Genomic DNA, 18,253 nt, shown 5'->3' with positions numbered 1-18,253 from the left:
TGAGTTTTTGAAGTCTGCCTAGCAGGGTTAACTCCTGCATCCCAATTTCTCTGTGATAAATTAATAACATTTATTTATAGACTGTTGCTAGTAAAATACACAGTTAGGGTATGAACCAGAATATGGTCAACACAACAATCTAAACATAACCAGTTCCAGTAATGACTGTACTCTGTGTTTAATATTCTGGAACTGGTGGCATTTTATCACAATGGCCTATTTACTTGTCTGCCTCTTCACCCAGACTGTGAGCTCCTTGGAGGCATGAACCATCTCCTAGTCACCACTGTTCCCCTGACACCTCCCACAGAGCTCAAGAAGTGCTTGTTGAATGTAAGAGTACATAAATGGGCAAATAACGGTTCCGTAGTAGTTCTATTATAAATACCAGGAAGAGAGGAAAGTATTCAAAAGATAGTTTTTAACTAAAGAAATAACGTGTGTCTAGGTAGCTCAGTTGGTTAAATGTGTGGCTCTTGGTTTTGGCTCAAGTCAGCCCTGCACCGGGCTCCACGCTGGCCATGGAGCCTGACTGGGGGTCTCTTTCCCTCTTTCTCTGCCCTCCCCAGTACATGCTCGCTCTCTTGCTCTCTCACACTCTCTCTCTCAAAAAATAAAAACCATTTTATCACCTTAAATTCTAAGTATTAACAAAAGAACCTGTTTATTTCATTTAACATATTTAGCATATCTATGGTTAAAATATTTCTAATATGATGGGGCATAATATTTCCTCCAGAAGAAACTCAGTCATTTTGGTGAAAAAGAAGCAATATTTTAAATTGAACAGACTGACTAACCTATCTTTTCTCAAATGCTATCCATTATGGTCTGTCTCTTTGTAAAATCTGTAATAAGCAGATTATTTCCTTTAGAAAAGTAAACAGAAGGAATTAAAAGATGTTTTCCATTAGAAATGAGTCCTCCTAGGTATACCATATGTGATTAACATAATCACATACACACAACACTGACATATTTAGTCAACTTTTACAGCAAACTACACACACACACACTCTCTCTCTTCATCTGTCCCTTCCATATTCCAGCCAGTACCTGCCACCATACCATCCGGATAGCCTGTCAGCTTGTTAAAGCAAAACCTAATTTGCCTCTGGCTTGTTTTGTTCCTTGTAATAGTATCAATCTTAAGTAGCATAAAACCACAGCTCACTCATCTCAGAAGATGTGAGCAGCTGGTAGGGTTATGGGGAAAAAGTCAAACATTTCGCCTGAGTCAGTCCTCTTCTAAGAATACAGTTAAAATAATGATTCAGATTTTCTAGACTCTTTTATGTTTCAGACTTGAGAAAATATTTAAAATGGGGGCAATTTAAATTCTTAAAATGCACTTGGATGGGGCCAAAATTTGTATTTTAGTTCTATAGCACTATAATGGAGAAGAGTTAACGTTGTCATTAAGAAACAAGGTCAGGGTCTTGGGATTTAGCCCTGCTTCAGCATGCAGTCTGGTTAAGATTCTTTCTCTCTCTCTCCCTCTGCCATTCTCCCTGACTTGTGCTCTCTAAATAAATAGATAAATAAATAAACAAAAAACAATTTTAAATTTGTACTTGAGAGTACCAAGCCATGTTAAGGAAAAACTTTATTCTGCTTGACCACAGTCTACATTCCAGCCACATGGTGGACATAATTAGGCACATTAATGTATCCCCTCTTGGCACATTAAAACTAAAACTAAAAAAAAAAAAAAAAAACCAAGTGCTTTTAATGTAATTTTGAGATGTCAGGAAAATAAGAGAATTTTTTGGAAGACAAGTATAAGACATCAGGATTTCAGTGACGTAAAATATGCCCTGAGTCCTGTGAGTACCTGCTGGGCCCTGGTGCATAAAAGCAAGAGTTGAAGGTTTAAGGAGCCACAAGTAGTACAAGAGAAGAAGGGGGAGCTGGATCCTAACCCCGCCCCTTCCCTCTCACCTTCTCACCCCTGCTATGCACATGTCTCTCTCTCTCTAAAACGGATCACTCAATGGTAGACTATAAGACTATGTCCACAATCTGATGACTGTCCTCTCAGTAGCCATAAGACAGTTGAATGGTATCCTCAAGGTACTGAGAAAAAAATAAATGCACAACTTCAAATTCTACATCCACTCTGACTAACTTCTAAGAATGCAAGTAAAATAAAGATATTTTTAAATACAGAAGAGTTAACTATTTACTGACAATAGGCTTTCAGTTTAAGACACTTTTAAACACTAAACTTAAGGAGGAAGTAAAATAATTCTACAAAACAAAGTCTGAAATGCAAGAAGAATGCAGAACAATTCTGAAATGCAAGCAGAACTTAACTATGAAGACATATTCAGGGCACCAAAAGTAGACACATGGGTGTAGGTAAAGAAACATTGCTTATAGAAAATATGGAGCATCTGGGTGGCTCAGTTGGTTAAGCATCTGAATCGTAATTTGAGCTTAGGCTGTGATCTAACAACTGATAAGATTCTCTCTCTCTCTCTCCCTCTCTTTCTGCCCCGTCCCACTTCCACACACGTGTGCTCTCCTTCTCTATCTCTCTCTCAAAATGAATAAACTTTAAAAAAGGAAAACAATAAAATGTCTTACTAAGTTAAAAAATATAAAACTGAGATCCTCAGTAACTGTGCCACATACCATCAGGAGTGGGGGGTAAATATAATGAGAACGCAACCAGCACGGACAATAAGAAAGAAATCACCAACCACAACCAGTTAACTGTTGACAGTAACAAGACATTGCCATTTTATTGTCTTCAGTATTGCCCAGGCTACATGGAACTTTCCTAAAGAGCCATTAACTCCTTCAACTGAAAGCAGCAAGAGTTCACTATCCAGCACGCTTGAATCCCTCACCTGAAAATCCTTGCCTTGTTTCAATAGATTCTAAACTATTATATCATAAGCCTTTCCCAATTCTAATCAAATCTCCACACTGAAAGATCCACTTTAAACCAAACTTCACATTCTCAACAAACTCTGGTTTTGCTTTTCTTCCCCAGACACGACTAAATCTGTGGAGGAGGTCTTCTCTGTCATCATGGGAAGCAATAAACACAGCTGTCTTATCAACCAAGTGTGGTGGGATCTGGGGAGGGAGCATTCCACAGCAGTTAACATGTTCTCAGGTAATTTTATGTTTTGGGGATGGGGTTATAAACATTGACTAGCTTTAGATATTAAGTTAAATGGGCATTTCTAAGGTTTCCATTTAAAAGTGACAATTGGCGTATACATTCTAAATTCACGGAAAAGAAAAATGGAACAAGACCAAATAAATCCGAGAAAGGAAACTGAAGAAAAGAGTACAAATCCAAAACTATATGCATAATAAAAATCAATGTACTATATTAAATTCCTAAGTGAAATGTAAGATTTCTTAGGAAATTTTCTTTTAACACCACTCATATTCCTTCCATAAGAGAAAACAAAATACACATAAATGTATGTACTAACATGCACACACATGCACAGAGAAAGACACAGGAAAGTTGAAGATAAAAGAATGAAAAAAATGTCAGGCAAATAATGATCGCAATTACCTGAGGTAGCTTTGTTAATATTATGCATAATATACTTTGACACAAAACCAAAACATTAATGAAGACTAAACAAGATTAGATTTCTGAACTTGTGTGCACCAACTAACAAAATTTAAAATCATATAAAGCAAAAAAATAACAGTAAGTCTACAAGGTGAAACTAACAAGTATATTTATCTTCAATTAGGAGAATTTAATATATCTTTCTTGGTAATTAACACATCAAAAAAATTCAAGAAAGATACTGATGCTTTGATCAGAACAACTGCACAAATTAATATAATAAATTGAAGAAATACCCTCTCTCCAAGTGCATTTGGAAAACTTAAAAATCTGAAGCAAATAAAGCCAAGTCTTAATTTTAGACAGTCACAAACAAACAAGCCATATTTTTTACTCCAAATAAAGTGAATTTAGAAATCTATAAAAAAAAAAAACCTGCACTGAAAAATCTCATAGTTTTATATAAATATGAACAATATCCTTCAATATGATAATGGTTTAACAGAAGCAAACAATAGAGATTACAAAATTCTTCAAATGGACTAAAATTAAAACATCACATTATCAAAATTGGTAGGATACAACTAAAACGGGATTGAGAAATCCAACTAGCATCACTGATAATGCAATAAACTGGAATCACGAGCAATCAGAAGTCCCCACCACCTAGAGAACACTCTTGCCAAAATACTTAAACTATGAAGACATTCAGATGAATTGACACCAAGACATTCTGCAGAACAAATGGCCTGGACTGTTTAAGAAATTGATGTCATAAAAGCCAAGAAAAGGCAAACAAACAAACAAACAAACAAAACAAAACACTTATAATAATCAAATGCAATATACAGTCAGTGATTTGTTAGGGAATCAAACCATAATAACAAAAAAGAAAATAAAGAAGTGTTAACATTTTGGGATCAGGAGAAACAAACAAAACAAAACACTTATAATAATCAAATGCAATATACAGTCAGTGATTTGTTAGGGAATCAAACCATAATAACAAAAAAGAAAATAAAGAAGTGTTAACATTTTGGGATCAGGAGAAACACTGGAAAGTCACTATATATTAGGTAATAATTTCATCTTATTATTCTTTCATGTGGAAACGGTATTGAAATGACATAGGAAATATCCTTGTTTTTAGACAATTTATGGTGAAGTATGAAGTATCATTATGTCTGTAACTTATTTTTAAATGCAAAAATTAAAGAAATAAAAAAGAGGGGAATAATGCCTCTTAGCAAAGTAAAAAGGAAGTACGTAAAATAACAAGAAAAAAATGGAACGGTCTCCATTAATCATCATACTCTATAGAAGTGATGAATCACTAAATTCTACTCCTGAAACCATTATTACACTATATGTTAACTGACTTGGATTTAAATAAAATACAAAAAAACCCTCCTCAATATTGGTATATTAACAGCAAATTCTTTACTCCCACTGGCCAAAGATGGTACAATTTCAATTGCAAAGTAAATAATGATCCCACTGGATTATAACACAAGTAATAAAATAAACATCCATGAGTCTATTCTGATATAAATGATGGAGAGAGGGAAGAAGGAAGGAAAGAAAAAAGGAAGGAATGGAAGGAGGGAGGGAAGAAAGAAGGAGGTATGGGGAAGCTGAAAACACAAATTTTCTGTACTGAAAAATTCCAAATAACCCCCCTCCAAGAGATAGAACTTAATCGCTCTCTCCTTGAATGTGGACTGGACTTAGTTACAAGCCTCCAGTTAATAGCTAATGAAAGTGAAACGTATTTCCTTACCAGAGGAGCAACTCACCCTCAGTGTTCAAGATTAACATGATGAGTGATAGGTAAGGTAGACTGTATGTACTTCTGATACAGTACAAGGAGAAGGACATATCTTCTATTCGGAATTCTTTCTCCAAATCCATAACATCACAGCAATCATGAGAAAGGATCTGAAAAACCTAATCTGAGGGACATTTTACAAAATACCTGATCAATACTCTTCAAAATGTCAAGGTCGTGAAATAAAAAGAAAGAGACAAGACTGTCATAGACTGGAGGAGAATGAGGACTAAATGCAATATGCTTATCCTAGAAAGAATCCAAAAACAAGAAAAGGACATAAAGGCATAAACCACTGACATCTGAATAAGGTCTATAGTTTAGTTAATAAAATTGCAAGAATGTCAGGTTTTCAGTTGTACAAATATAACGTGGTTATGTAAGATATTAATATTGGAGGAACCTAGGTTAAGAGTATATGGAAATTTTCTGTGCTATATTTGCAACATTCTATAAATCTAAAGTTATTCCAAATTTTAAAATTTTTTTAAAGCAAACTCTAAAGTCAGAAAGATAACAGGGATACCTACTCAGACAATCAATAGCTTAATAAGAGATGGAAAGGAAAGAGTAAAAGAACTGAAAGAAAGAAAGAAATCTTTTTTTTTGCAAGTCATGTGATTTTTTTGCATAAATTCCAAACAATTCCCAGAATAATTATTAAAATAAGCAAAAGAGCTTATACCAAGTTTGCCAGATATAAGATCCATAATAAAAAATCAATTTCATTTCTATATGTCAGCAATATACAAATAGAAATGTATTTTACATACAATGGAGTACTACATGGCAATGAGAAAGAATGAAATATGGCCATTTGTAGCAAGGTGGATGGACCTCAAGGGTGTCATGCTAGGCGAAATAAGTCAGGCGGAGAAGGACAGACACCATATGTTTGCACTCATAGGCCTAACAGGAGAAACCTAACAGAGGACCATAAGGAGGGGAAGGAGGAAAGAGAGTTGGGGAGAGTGAGGGACACAAATCATGAGAGACTACTGAATACTGAAGAAGAACCGTGGACTGAAGGGGGAGAGGGAGGGGCAGGAGGGGGTGATGGTCATGGTGGGGGACACTTGTGGGGAGAAGCACTGGGTGTTATATGGAAACCAACTTTACAATAAACTATTATAAATTTAAAAAGATAAAGTAAAAAAGAAATATATTTTCCAAGAAAGGGATTTTAGCAAGTCTATAATCAATATAGAAATAAATCTAAACAATTATGCATAACATCTCTAAAACGAGTATTTGAAAAATGTATAGACAGTAAAGAAGATTCCAGTAAGTGGAGAAACATAAAAGTTCTCCAAGATAGAAAGTTATTTCTATAAAATGTCAATTCTCATCAAAATGATCTATACATCCAATGCTATTATAATAAAAATCACAACAGGAGTTTTCAAGGAACTTGACAACCTATTTCTAAAAATACATTAATGAAAAATGCAAGGATGCTCCAAAAGAAGAAAAGGAGGTGAGTCTTCCTTATCACACAGCTTCTATATGTTACATAATTAAGACAACATCATTTTGGTACACAGATGGACACACCTGAGCAAAGGAACAGAACAGAGATCCTGGTAACAGATCAAATTATATGCAGAAATCTGATTACAAATCTGCTGGCTCTGCATATCACTGGGAGAGAGAGTCATTATTCAGCACATGATGGATACTGGATACCCTAATGAACAACCTCACACCATAGACAAAAATAATTACAGATGCATCAAAGGCTTAAATAAGAAAAACCAAACTTAGGGGCGCCTGGGTGGCTCAGTCAGTTGAGCATCCAACTTCGGTTCAGGTCATGACTTAACGGGTAGTGAGTTTGACCTAACAGTTCGTGACTGTGAGCCCTGCATCAGGCTCTGTGCTGACAGCTTAAACTCTGGAGCCTGCCTTGGATTCTGTATCTCTCCTCTCTCTTCTCCTCCCCTGCTCAGGCTCTGTCTGTCTCTCTCTCTCAAAATTAAAATAAGCAACATTTAAATAGCCAAGCAGTCTAATAAAAACTGGACAAAAGATACGAGCAGGCATGTCAGAGAAAAATAAATATGAATAGGCAATAATAATATAAAAATCTATCAACCTCATTAGTAATCAGGAAACAAGAATAAAAATTTATATTGAGGTACAAGCTTATACTTTCCATGCTACCAAAAATTAAAAGAATGACAACCAAAAGGTTGTTGAAAATGTGGTATAACAGAAATATTTGCATATTGTTGGTAGAAGTGTAAACTGGTCACTTTTAAAATCAATTTAACTCTACCTAATAAAGTTGAAAATATAAATGCATGAAAACAGCAATATGATTCTTAGCTATGACTCAAAAATTTTTCTTTGCACTTTCAGACAAGGAGATCAAGTCAAACGTTCATTAAGTAGAACAGACCAAAAAAGTTGACTACACGATGGAATATTATGCATCCAGGAAAACGAATGATCTAAGCTATCTGCATCATCATGAACTGACGTTAAAATATCACATTTTTCAGTTTAAATACAGTATTATCCCATTGATCTATATTTCAAAACCAGGAAAAAATAGCCAACCTAGCTACTTATAGGAAAGTACATAGAGAAATGTACAATGGTAAAATTATAGAGGATTTCAGGAGGCGGGGTAAAATAAAACTGAGAACAATGATTATATTTGTAGGGGCCAGAAGAAGGTATGATAGGGAGAAACAAGGGGAAGGAGGTTCAGAATTACTGGGAAGTGTCATTTTTCTTAAACTGAGTCTAATAATGAGTAAGCTCAGTTTCAAGTTAGGTGGAGGCAGGCTGGAGGACCGTTTAATTTTGATTATTTCACTACTAATATACATCGCACACACATACGTATAATGCTTCTTTTGTAACAAGCTACTAGATGCTCAGGTGTTCGGTGCCTCTTTGGCACTGACCTGTAGGAACAGGAACTAGGGAATGCGGCCCAAGAAGGGCTCACACTCTAGCTACAGCTGTTGATGTCTCCGACCCAGAAGACTCCTTTCTTTGGTCAGCATGCATGGAACTGTTGTCGATTAACATGATAAGATTTTGCAAGGAAGGCTAAGCCTTAAAACCATCATAATTTTTAACCAGATTATGGAATCTTGCATATGAAAATAAAACGGGAGGTGCAGTCTAGCATGGTGAAAAACTATCTACATGTGTGTTAAGAAAAACGGATTTTAGCATCTGTTTAGGTATAAAATATGAAAGAGATCCAGGGCTGCTACTTTACCTCACTGGCCTGTTTCCTTATCCATAAAATAAAAGGCTGAATAGTCTCTAAAGACAGCTAGATGGCTTCCAGTTCTCAAAGGCAAAGATTACAGATATAAGGGGAAAAATAACATGAAACGCACAGGCACAGAAATGTGAAAAAAAGTCATTATCTAAATGTGAAAGATACAAACTGTGATGACAGCAAGTACAAAGTTTATTTCATCTGTATTGAAATATTTATCTGTAAAATACCATAAAGTGAAAATTCTCTTTTAACTTGTATATCAAAGAAAAAACAACCCCACAAAGAAGCTCAAGTAAAATATTTTCATGATATACAAATGCCACTGAAATGAAAAGTCTTCATAAGACCACCCAACCTTGACAAGTGTATTCACATAGGATTTAAAGAGTAATATTTGTATGACATACAGTAGGTGGTCTTTTGCGTGGGTGAAATACTGCAGCTGACTTTGGTTCGTGAATGCTTCTAGGAGAATTATGATGAATTTCTACCTGGCAAAGCATGTTAGCCTAAACTTCTAATTCTGCTTTCAGAATTGCATTTCTTCCTTGTGACGAAATATCCAAATTTCTTTAATACTTTGTGCGTGTGTGTGTGTGTGTGTGTGTGTGTGTGAGCATCCATATGTGTATCTAGGTAGTAAATACCCACGGACACTGCTTTTTCTTTCAAATACTTATTGTTTATTTTATTCACTTGGCTATCAGGAAGAGCAAATGTAAAATTTTTAGCACTAATCATAACAGGTTTTCTGGCACAACTGCATTCCTTTATCTGACTTTTCTCTCTTTATTCCTTATTTCAAATTGTTTATTCTATATGTACTTTGTGCTATAAGTTACTCCAAATTATTTTCAGTAGATGAACCAATGAATGCATATGTACAGTATGTGTCTCCTGATTTTAAAGGAAACATAGCTTAAATAAGGTTGTAAATTTCTTGGATCATCAGACAAACAAGACAAATATGTCATTTAAAATCACATCATTAAAATGAAGCAACTTGAAAGACTGTAACAGTCTTTACACTCTGTTTGAATTTCAAGTACGGTAACTTACTTGCATATGTCATCTTCTGGGTCTTCAAGCCCAAATCTGTCATCAAATGTAAGTTGTATCCATACATTTTCCTCTACTGCTACTAATCTCCATACCAAGACCATATTTCTTGGATAAGTATGAGGAAACCTCGGGCTGTGAATACTTCCATTAGTAGACACAGTAACAATTCTCTCATGCTGGGGGTCTTGTACTCCTAAAACAAAAATATAGGCATAGACAGACATTTAGAACAGACATTTCAAACACTGCAGGTTTCAAAGTAAATGTTTTCTTTATCATCCATATTTTAACCCAAACAAGTGGTAGGTATGTCTCACACAACATAAACCAAGTACCACTCTTTCAGAACTCACCCAGAAAGAAATTATTATTTTTTTTAATGTTTATTTATTTTTCAGAGAAAGAGAGACAGAGAGACAGTGCAAGGAGGGAAGGGGCTAAGAGAGAGGGAGACACAGAATCTGAAGCAGGCTCCAGGCCCCTCCCAGGCTGTCAGCACAGAGCCCGATGCGGTACTCAAACTTACAAACTGCTAGATCATGACCTGAGCTGAAGTAGGATGCTTAGCTAACTGAGCCACCCAGATGCCCCCCAAAATAATTATTTTAACAATACTGAATAAAAACCTGAGTACATTTATACTTGAAAGAACATGACACATTGGTCTTAATTATTGAAATGTCAAACTACCAACTCATGAATTCTAAAATCATAACAAAGCTGACTTAATTTCTTAATCTCTAAGTACTTATCAATATGAATCATATTTTTAAAAACTTGCATATAACTCTATTTTTAAAAATGCTAGTGAATCTGCCCCCGTTCTTCGGCAGCAATTACAGTAATTGTAGCAACTTTTCATTGAGTGTTTATGTTATTCAAATTACATTACTTCACATTGATAAAATGCAATTTAAGAATGCTTAGAAAAGTCTTGAAGTTAAAAGATTGAATATCAAGGGTCATGTATTAGCCTGAAGATTTTGAGGTTAACGAATAACCTGTTTTATTGCTTAAAATACAAATAATTTTAATAAGTTGTAGTTATGATTCTTCGAGCAGCTTTTTCATTCTCTTAAACTTGGCTATTTCAATAATCAATCAGGTAAATATTATTAAATACGGTCTAACTTACAATTTGGAAGCTAGGATTAAGACAAATATAAGTTCTTTTGAATATATACAGGTGTGCATTATGAGGAATATCATCATATTAGTAAATCTGTGTTCAGAAACATGCTCCCTCTTATTGGATGCTAATATTTAATACACCTATTGGCGATATTAACTTATATGAAATAATCAATACTTTTTTATGCACATAATTTAGCACCTATCTATCTCCTCAGAACATAGAAGGATCTCTCAAGTTAGATGAATTCTCTTCTATTCTGACAAATTTTCTGTTAAAAATGATGGAAACTTAGCATTAAATTAACCACCTTTTTCAAAGATTTCTTTTAAAATTGGAATATTTCCCAACTCTACAATTCTCTTCCAATAACATACATATTTTAAATATATTTATAGTAGTAGTTTATATTCAAAGTCCTCATTTTGGCAACTAATACTTTTTAATGAATTGATAATTCCAATTAGATTTACTACAGTGTATTATTTGCTCCATTTTGCCTAAAAAAATGCCTCATATAAACCAAGACGCTTATTACAAATATAGCAGTGTATACTTTTTCATATACAATCTAGAAAACTAAATAGCTACTAAAAGACCTGAATTCTCTTTTTATAACTTCAGTCAAAAAAGCTGATTGCCGAAATATATGTATACTTAAATTGTGTTTACATGTTTTTTCTCTTTTATAATTTATATTTCCATTAAACTTTAATTAACATCATTTAAAGACCGAACATCTAGGCCTTCTTTGTGGTAAAAGAATAGTAAACTTCCTTGTAAGTTACTGCTTCCAAAAACTCATCTCTAAATGCAGTGAGGTTTGCCACCAAGCACCTACAATTTACACAGGATTATAAAACTTTTATGTAAATCTCAAGTAATGAGGGCTATAATCAGAAAACAAAAAGCAACACACATTAAGTTCTACCAAGTTTGGAGTCTACATTTATAATTTTGTTGTTTAAAAAATCATCTTTCTAAATAGATAACCTTACTAGTATTTTAAGGAAGAGACAAGTATATATTCTGTGACATTTTACTGAACAATTTACTTTTCTGGTATTCAATGGACAGTATACGCAAAGAAAAGTAGCAAGGAAATAAAACCAATGTTGTAATCAAATCACTAAAGTATTTATAACATTCTCCTAGCAATGTACTATAAATAGGAATCAATATTGGTTCATCTTACATATTGAACTTAGCATGAAAAATGAAAATATATATGAACACTAAATTTAAAAAATTATAATTATATACGTTTTCACATTAGTTTGCCCAGCCCCTCAGAAAGAAAAATTATTGAAAACTAAAATGAATAAAAATAGGGCAAAAAAGGGATGTGGGAGACAATAGTGTAAATGCTAATAAAAAACACTGACTGAAAAAGATAACTGCATCTCCTCATGTTCACAGCAGCATTGTTTATAATCGCCAAGACATGGAAACAACTTAAGTGTACCCTGATGGGTGAGTGGACAAAGGAAATAGGCTTTATATATACAATAGGATATTAACCATAAAAAGGAAAAGAAATTGTAATTTGCAACAACATGGATAGATCTTGAGGGCATTATAATAACATAAGTCAGAAAGAGAAAGATAAATACTTTATGATCTCACATGTGTAATGTTAGAGGTAAAAGAAAAGAGTCCATAGATACAGAGAACACAGATTGGTGATCACCAAAGGCAGAGAATGGAGGGTGAGTAAAATGGGTGAATAGGGGTCAAAAGGCAGACACTTCCGGTTACAAAATAAATCATGGGGGTGTAATGTAACATACGAGATCATGACTACACGTCATAATACTATGCTGTATGTTGATAATTTGCTAAGAGTATAAGTCTAATAAGTTCTTATCTCACACACACACACATTTTAACCATGTATGATAAGAGATGCTAACTAGACTGATCGTGGCTACCATTTTGCAGTGTATACAGCATATCATTATACCTGGAACTAATATAATCCTATATATAAATTATACCTCAATAAAAATAATAATGTAAATATTATAAAATTCTTGACTACATATGTACATACAATTTAATTATATATAATCATGTATCTATATTATTCAATTAGTTTAGCATTAGGTCAAAGCAATTTCATAATATTTGCCATGCATTTCATAGTATTAGCCCCCTTAAAGATATGTTTACAATGACATAAAGAGGGTAAGAATAAAAGAAATGTAACAAGCAATAAATACTTAAAAGTATTTCCATAAAGAACACTAACAAAAGAGGTTTCTAGATAATATGTAAATAATATAAAACTCATCATGTATAACATTTTACCCAATGTAAACAACGAATGTCTCCAATATTGGTTGGTTTTAGAGTTCTGAAGAGCTGTGCTCCTATTTTAGACGGGCAACGGTAGCAACACGTCCCCTGTAAACTGGTAGACAGCCCAGACAGCCTGTGAAATTTTTGATGTGTTTCTTCCAAATGTATGTTTTTCTGAAATTATGTTTTTTAAAAAAAACATTTCTCTAATGGTTGCATCTATTTCCAAATTCGTACTTGATAAGTACACATATTTATTGGTTTTATTTGTGCTTTGCTCTGTTCAGTTTATTTTCTTTTCCTTTTTTGTCTATAATAATCCTTCTGTATCCTATTCTTGTTAGTTTGTTTATATAAATATCTGTTTTTGCTCTCATTAAGTCTCAATTAATAAATTTCAACTTTAACAATAATCAAATTCGTATGATACACATATACGTGTGTACACAGTTTTACTGACTCCATGAGCAGGCACCTTTTTTCCTAGAAAATCCAGAATATCCCATCCTATTCTTACCTGATTCTGTAGAGAGAAGACAGACTTGAGCTCCACAATGCAAACAAATCTCTTTCCATAGTTCCAAGGTACACAGAACTACCCTATTTTTATATTTAACATTTAAAGTTCTTACGATTCATACTAAAGTACAATAATATACTACATAGACTCACTCAATTTACTGTTTTCTATACCTTTAAAACAATAGCAAAATAAACAAAGAATCAACAGTGCTGTCTACCTCAAACTATTTACAGATTATAGTACATTTTCACCAAGGAAAAGGAAAATAAGGGATTGTTATATTAGGTAAATCATGAAACAAATACAATTATTTAAGATATGCTCAATTGAGGTTCTTGAATTTATCCCAGAAGATGATCAGTTTATTTCCCAAGGGAATGAATACTCAAAAAACTTATAAATTAGAAACCTATTATGTTTTATGCTGTTCCAGGTGATTGGGATGTCACACACAAAAGAAAGCCTTGTCCTCTTAATGTGACAACTTCTAAGACTCTTCATTAATGTTATTCCTAAACTAGGTATACTAGTAATTCCATCTTTGATTCCCACTGTAATTTCCTTTAAGACTGCCTATTTTAATCATAATGTTCGATTTTACCTTTCTTACTTCTAACCACACTATTCATTCCAAAAGATAAAAAGAATGTTACTAAGATACAAAAGCTAACCACTGTCTAGCTCTGTGCCTTGCCCATGGCACTGCCTAATACAGATTAATACTATAAAAAAAAAAGATATCCCAGAATGCGGCAGAAAACAAATTTCCATATTACTTCAACATTCCATTCTTGATTCTTAAGATCCGATCCGAGTGACTGCACATGACAAGGATAAGAAAATTTTACAATTGACACTCCTTCTAATTAAGGTCCTTTCATTCATATTTGATATCTTACTCAAAGTTCATCTATTATAGCCTACATATGTATTGCAGCTGAAGGTGATAAGTCACGGAGTACTCATTATTGAGATTTGCCATTTTCCTAACATGCTTGCTTATTTTAAGAAAATATAACATGTTCTATAATTTTACCACACTCTGAGATTTCCATAATTATAGTCATTAACAACTCTGAAATATGAATAAACTGATGATAAAATCTGTTATTTTAGGCAAGACATTTAATATCAGGGTTTCCTTTTTTAGCCCAAGATAATCACAAGCTGTTCTAAAGTTTAAATGAAAAGATAACTGTATAAATTAATCACCTTGATAATTGTAAATCAGTGTGCATGTGAAGGAGAAAACTTGTCTATCATATTCTATCTAATTAAAATACAATGAGAGAGAATTGTATACGTCTATTGGGTATCAAGTTTTTTGATGCCAGCGAATAGGAAATTGCTATGTAAGATAATGCAAAATTGGTTATATGTACAAGGATTCTAATTTTGCAAAGATCAATTTAATTAAGCAAGAATCAGTGATGTTTAGGCAGTGATTTCAAATTTCTGATTTCCTTCTACAGGTTGATTAGGAGTGGGGAAAAATCTTTGTAGAAATTTTGTCATTTCCTTGACCTGAAACTATCTTCAATAACAAATTTAAATTGTTTTGCATTTAGAGAAGTACAAGAATTCACCCATCAGCCACCTATCCAATTAGAAGCAACAGTAAGAAAGGGGATCTTTGTTCAGGAAGTTCAGAGCAAATCTTCGATATGCAATGAGAAAAACTTAATATGGCGGGCATATTAACCAATGTCTCCATCACTTCTCTGAAGCAGCTACTAGAAAAGAAAGGCTGGATTGACACTACCCAAAATCGTGCCTGGAAAACCAACATAAGCCCATTTCCCTCACTGCATGGACAGTTTTGGTGAGCCAATCAGAGTGAATCCAATGGCTTTTTTTTCAACAGTTGGGGTTGAGATCATTTAAGGTGAAGAAGTGAGACTTACACTTCTGTCACCATTAAGTCTGTTGTAATAGAATCCAATCTGAATAAAAAGTCAATGCAGAGAATTAGTCAGATAAATGGTAGTACAGAAAAATGGAGCTAGATCCCAGCTCAAATCACGCAATGAGTTCATCCCATCTTTTGGCTTCTCAGATACATGACTAAATAAATCACTGTTATTACTTAAGCCAATTAGAATTAGAATGTTTATACTTGCAACCAAAATCATTATATAGTGCACATGTATGGGTTTGCCTCGGTGGCCTTAAGTTAGGGCTATTATCCTGGTGCATTATTATTAGTGTTCTCTTTTCACAATCTAAAATGTCTGAATTTACATCATAAAGAACAGCCAGTAATACCTATAAAATTTTTCTAGTACTGAGGCATGAGATACTGAATGGTAAAGATTTGACAGTATGGTATTTTATTTTATTTTTTATTTTTTTAAATTTATTTAATTTTTTAAAATGTTTTATTTATTATTGAGACAGAGAGAAACAGAGCATGAGTGGGGGAGGGTCAGAGAGAGAGGGAGCTACAGAATCCGAAGACAGGCTCCAGGCTCTGAGCTGTCAGCACAGAGCCTGATGCAGGGCTTGAACCCACAAACTATGAGATCATGACCTGAGCCGAAGTCAGCTGCTTAACCAACTGAGCCATCCAGAAGCCCCAACAGTATGGTATTTTAGTCTTAAGGTAATGGTAAAAAATAATCTAATTTGATTTTATACAATGGAATACTAAATTTTCAAATGAAGGCTCAATTATGAAAGATAAACTGGCAATAATTTTAGCTATTATGCCACAGAATAAATATCCACATATACAAACACAGAATCTCTTTAAAGCCTTTCACACACAGGTTAGTAATGAATACAAATGCGTACACACACGATTATATCATTATAGTGAATCATGTTTAGGCAATAGTATTATTTTTATCCTGTGTTAAATTGTGCATTATTTTAGATACCCCAAAGAGGCCAAAACCAGAATACAGAATAGAACTAAATTAGGAGCAATTCACATTACAAAAGAAACAGTCCTTTCAAAGATTCACTATTGATTTCATTTTCAATGTTTAATCAACTCTCCTGTTGAATTAAAACTATTATTCAATGTAGAAAGTTTACATAAACTATTAGAAGTTCTGAATTATTTTAAGCAGAATACATTTATGTGAAATAACATAATTATGACAAAAACTAGCCAATGTGATTAAGCACAAATTCATAAAATATAGCCAACCAAACAAGTTTACTTGAGAGAAAATATATTCACTAAAGAACCTCATCTGTTTTGAAGACTCAACATCTGTCCATTCTCTTTCCACAATGGACATATAATTTATGACATTCAGAATGGAGTTTCTGAGCAATTTTAAATATGAAAACAGCTACCTTGTCTTTGGGAACATACAATGGTTACATACTGTATGGACATTCTGATGGGAAGATGTTTAAAATTCATAAATGAAAATAATAATGGAAAGGTAATCAATATAAACTTACTCTCTCACAGAAAAACAAATGCAAATAATGCCATTAGTTTATGCCTTTAAGTGACTGTTTAAAATATGTTTAAAATTCTTTTTTAGGCTAAGTTTTCAATGAAGCAAAATAAATGATTCCTTAGAAATGAAAAATTAAAATATATTTATTTCGGTCTTTTAACTGCTGAAAAATAAGACTTTACTGCTTCCCATTTATGTTTAGTGTTCCATGTTCACAGGTGAATGCATATAATGTGTAATAAGCCTATGATTCTCCTATGCATAATATGAAAGACAGCAAAAATAATAAATCCAATCACTTCTTTACAAATCATGTCCTCCTACCTTATGTTTTAAATGTTATTAAATGCTGTTGATAAGAGATACAGTATCTGCATTTCCATATACAATATTTGAGATGTATACCTTACGTTTGGAGCAAGAGCTTTGGTTTCAGCAGTTAATTTCACCTAGCAACATCAAGAATAAATGAAGAGCAATTATACTGAGACATGACTGCCCCTCAAAGGCTAGTTAATAAGTTTAAACAAACTACAATCATGAATGTTCTAATCTTTCTGCCCTGATAGAAAACATCATTTCCCCACCCCACACTACCCTCAACAAGCCTTGTCAATCTTCAAGTAATGTTAAGATATAAGTAAAATATAAATATGAGGTTCTTTAAAGAAATGAAAGTCAGAAGTTAATAATGAAACACATCATTTTGGTGGGAAAATAGGTTGCCTAAATTTTACTTCTCAAAGAGATGATATTTTTAATTGTCTCAAATATATCCATTAGCAGCATTCTTTAGCAATAGCTAGCTTTATGACAACAGTGCCAAACTTAACCAAAGCTCCTGAGGCAAAATAGCTAAAAAGAGAAGCTGAACCTAGGTGAGAACAGAATCAGGATATACACTTTTATTCAAAATAGAGGCTGAACTGGACTTTCAAGAGTCTAGAAGTTTCATTTGTGAGGAGAGATTATTCTTCAACCCCTCATTAGTTTCTTCAACCATATTGAAAAGTACCTACTTCCCTACCTTCTGATTTCAGTGAAGACTTTGAGGCTATATCTGTCAGGTTGGACACTGTCAGATGCCACAAGAAGATTTGAGAGTCCTTCTTTATGGTATTTGGACTGTTTACATGAGTGTAATCCCCCAGCCAGCAAATGGACCAGCTGCATTCATGACCTCCCACCAAGTAAACA

The 18,253-nt window shown here is 33.6% G+C and overlaps 1 protein-coding gene across 2 annotated transcripts in view; it reads right to left on the bottom strand.

Annotated features, from left to right (window-relative positions):
• The window catches only part of PDGFC (platelet derived growth factor C), a 199,844-nt gene that overhangs the window by 78,728 nt on the left and 102,863 nt on the right, over positions 1-18,253 (bottom strand). For both annotated transcript variants that reach the window (XM_029939734.1, XM_029939744.1), the window contains exon 2: positions 9,679-9,874. In XM_029939734.1, coding sequence (XP_029795594.1) covers positions 9,679-9,874 — 196 coding nt within the window. The remainder of the gene's footprint in view (positions 1-9,678; positions 9,875-18,253) is intronic.

Source organism: Suricata suricatta, chromosome 1 (assembly GCF_006229205.1).
Source record: "Suricata suricatta isolate VVHF042 chromosome 1, meerkat_22Aug2017_6uvM2_HiC, whole genome shotgun sequence".
Lineage (NCBI taxonomy): Eukaryota > Metazoa > Chordata > Mammalia > Carnivora > Herpestidae > Suricata > Suricata suricatta.
Note: the sequence above shows the minus strand (reverse complement) of the source record. Positions and strands in the feature narration are given on the sequence as shown.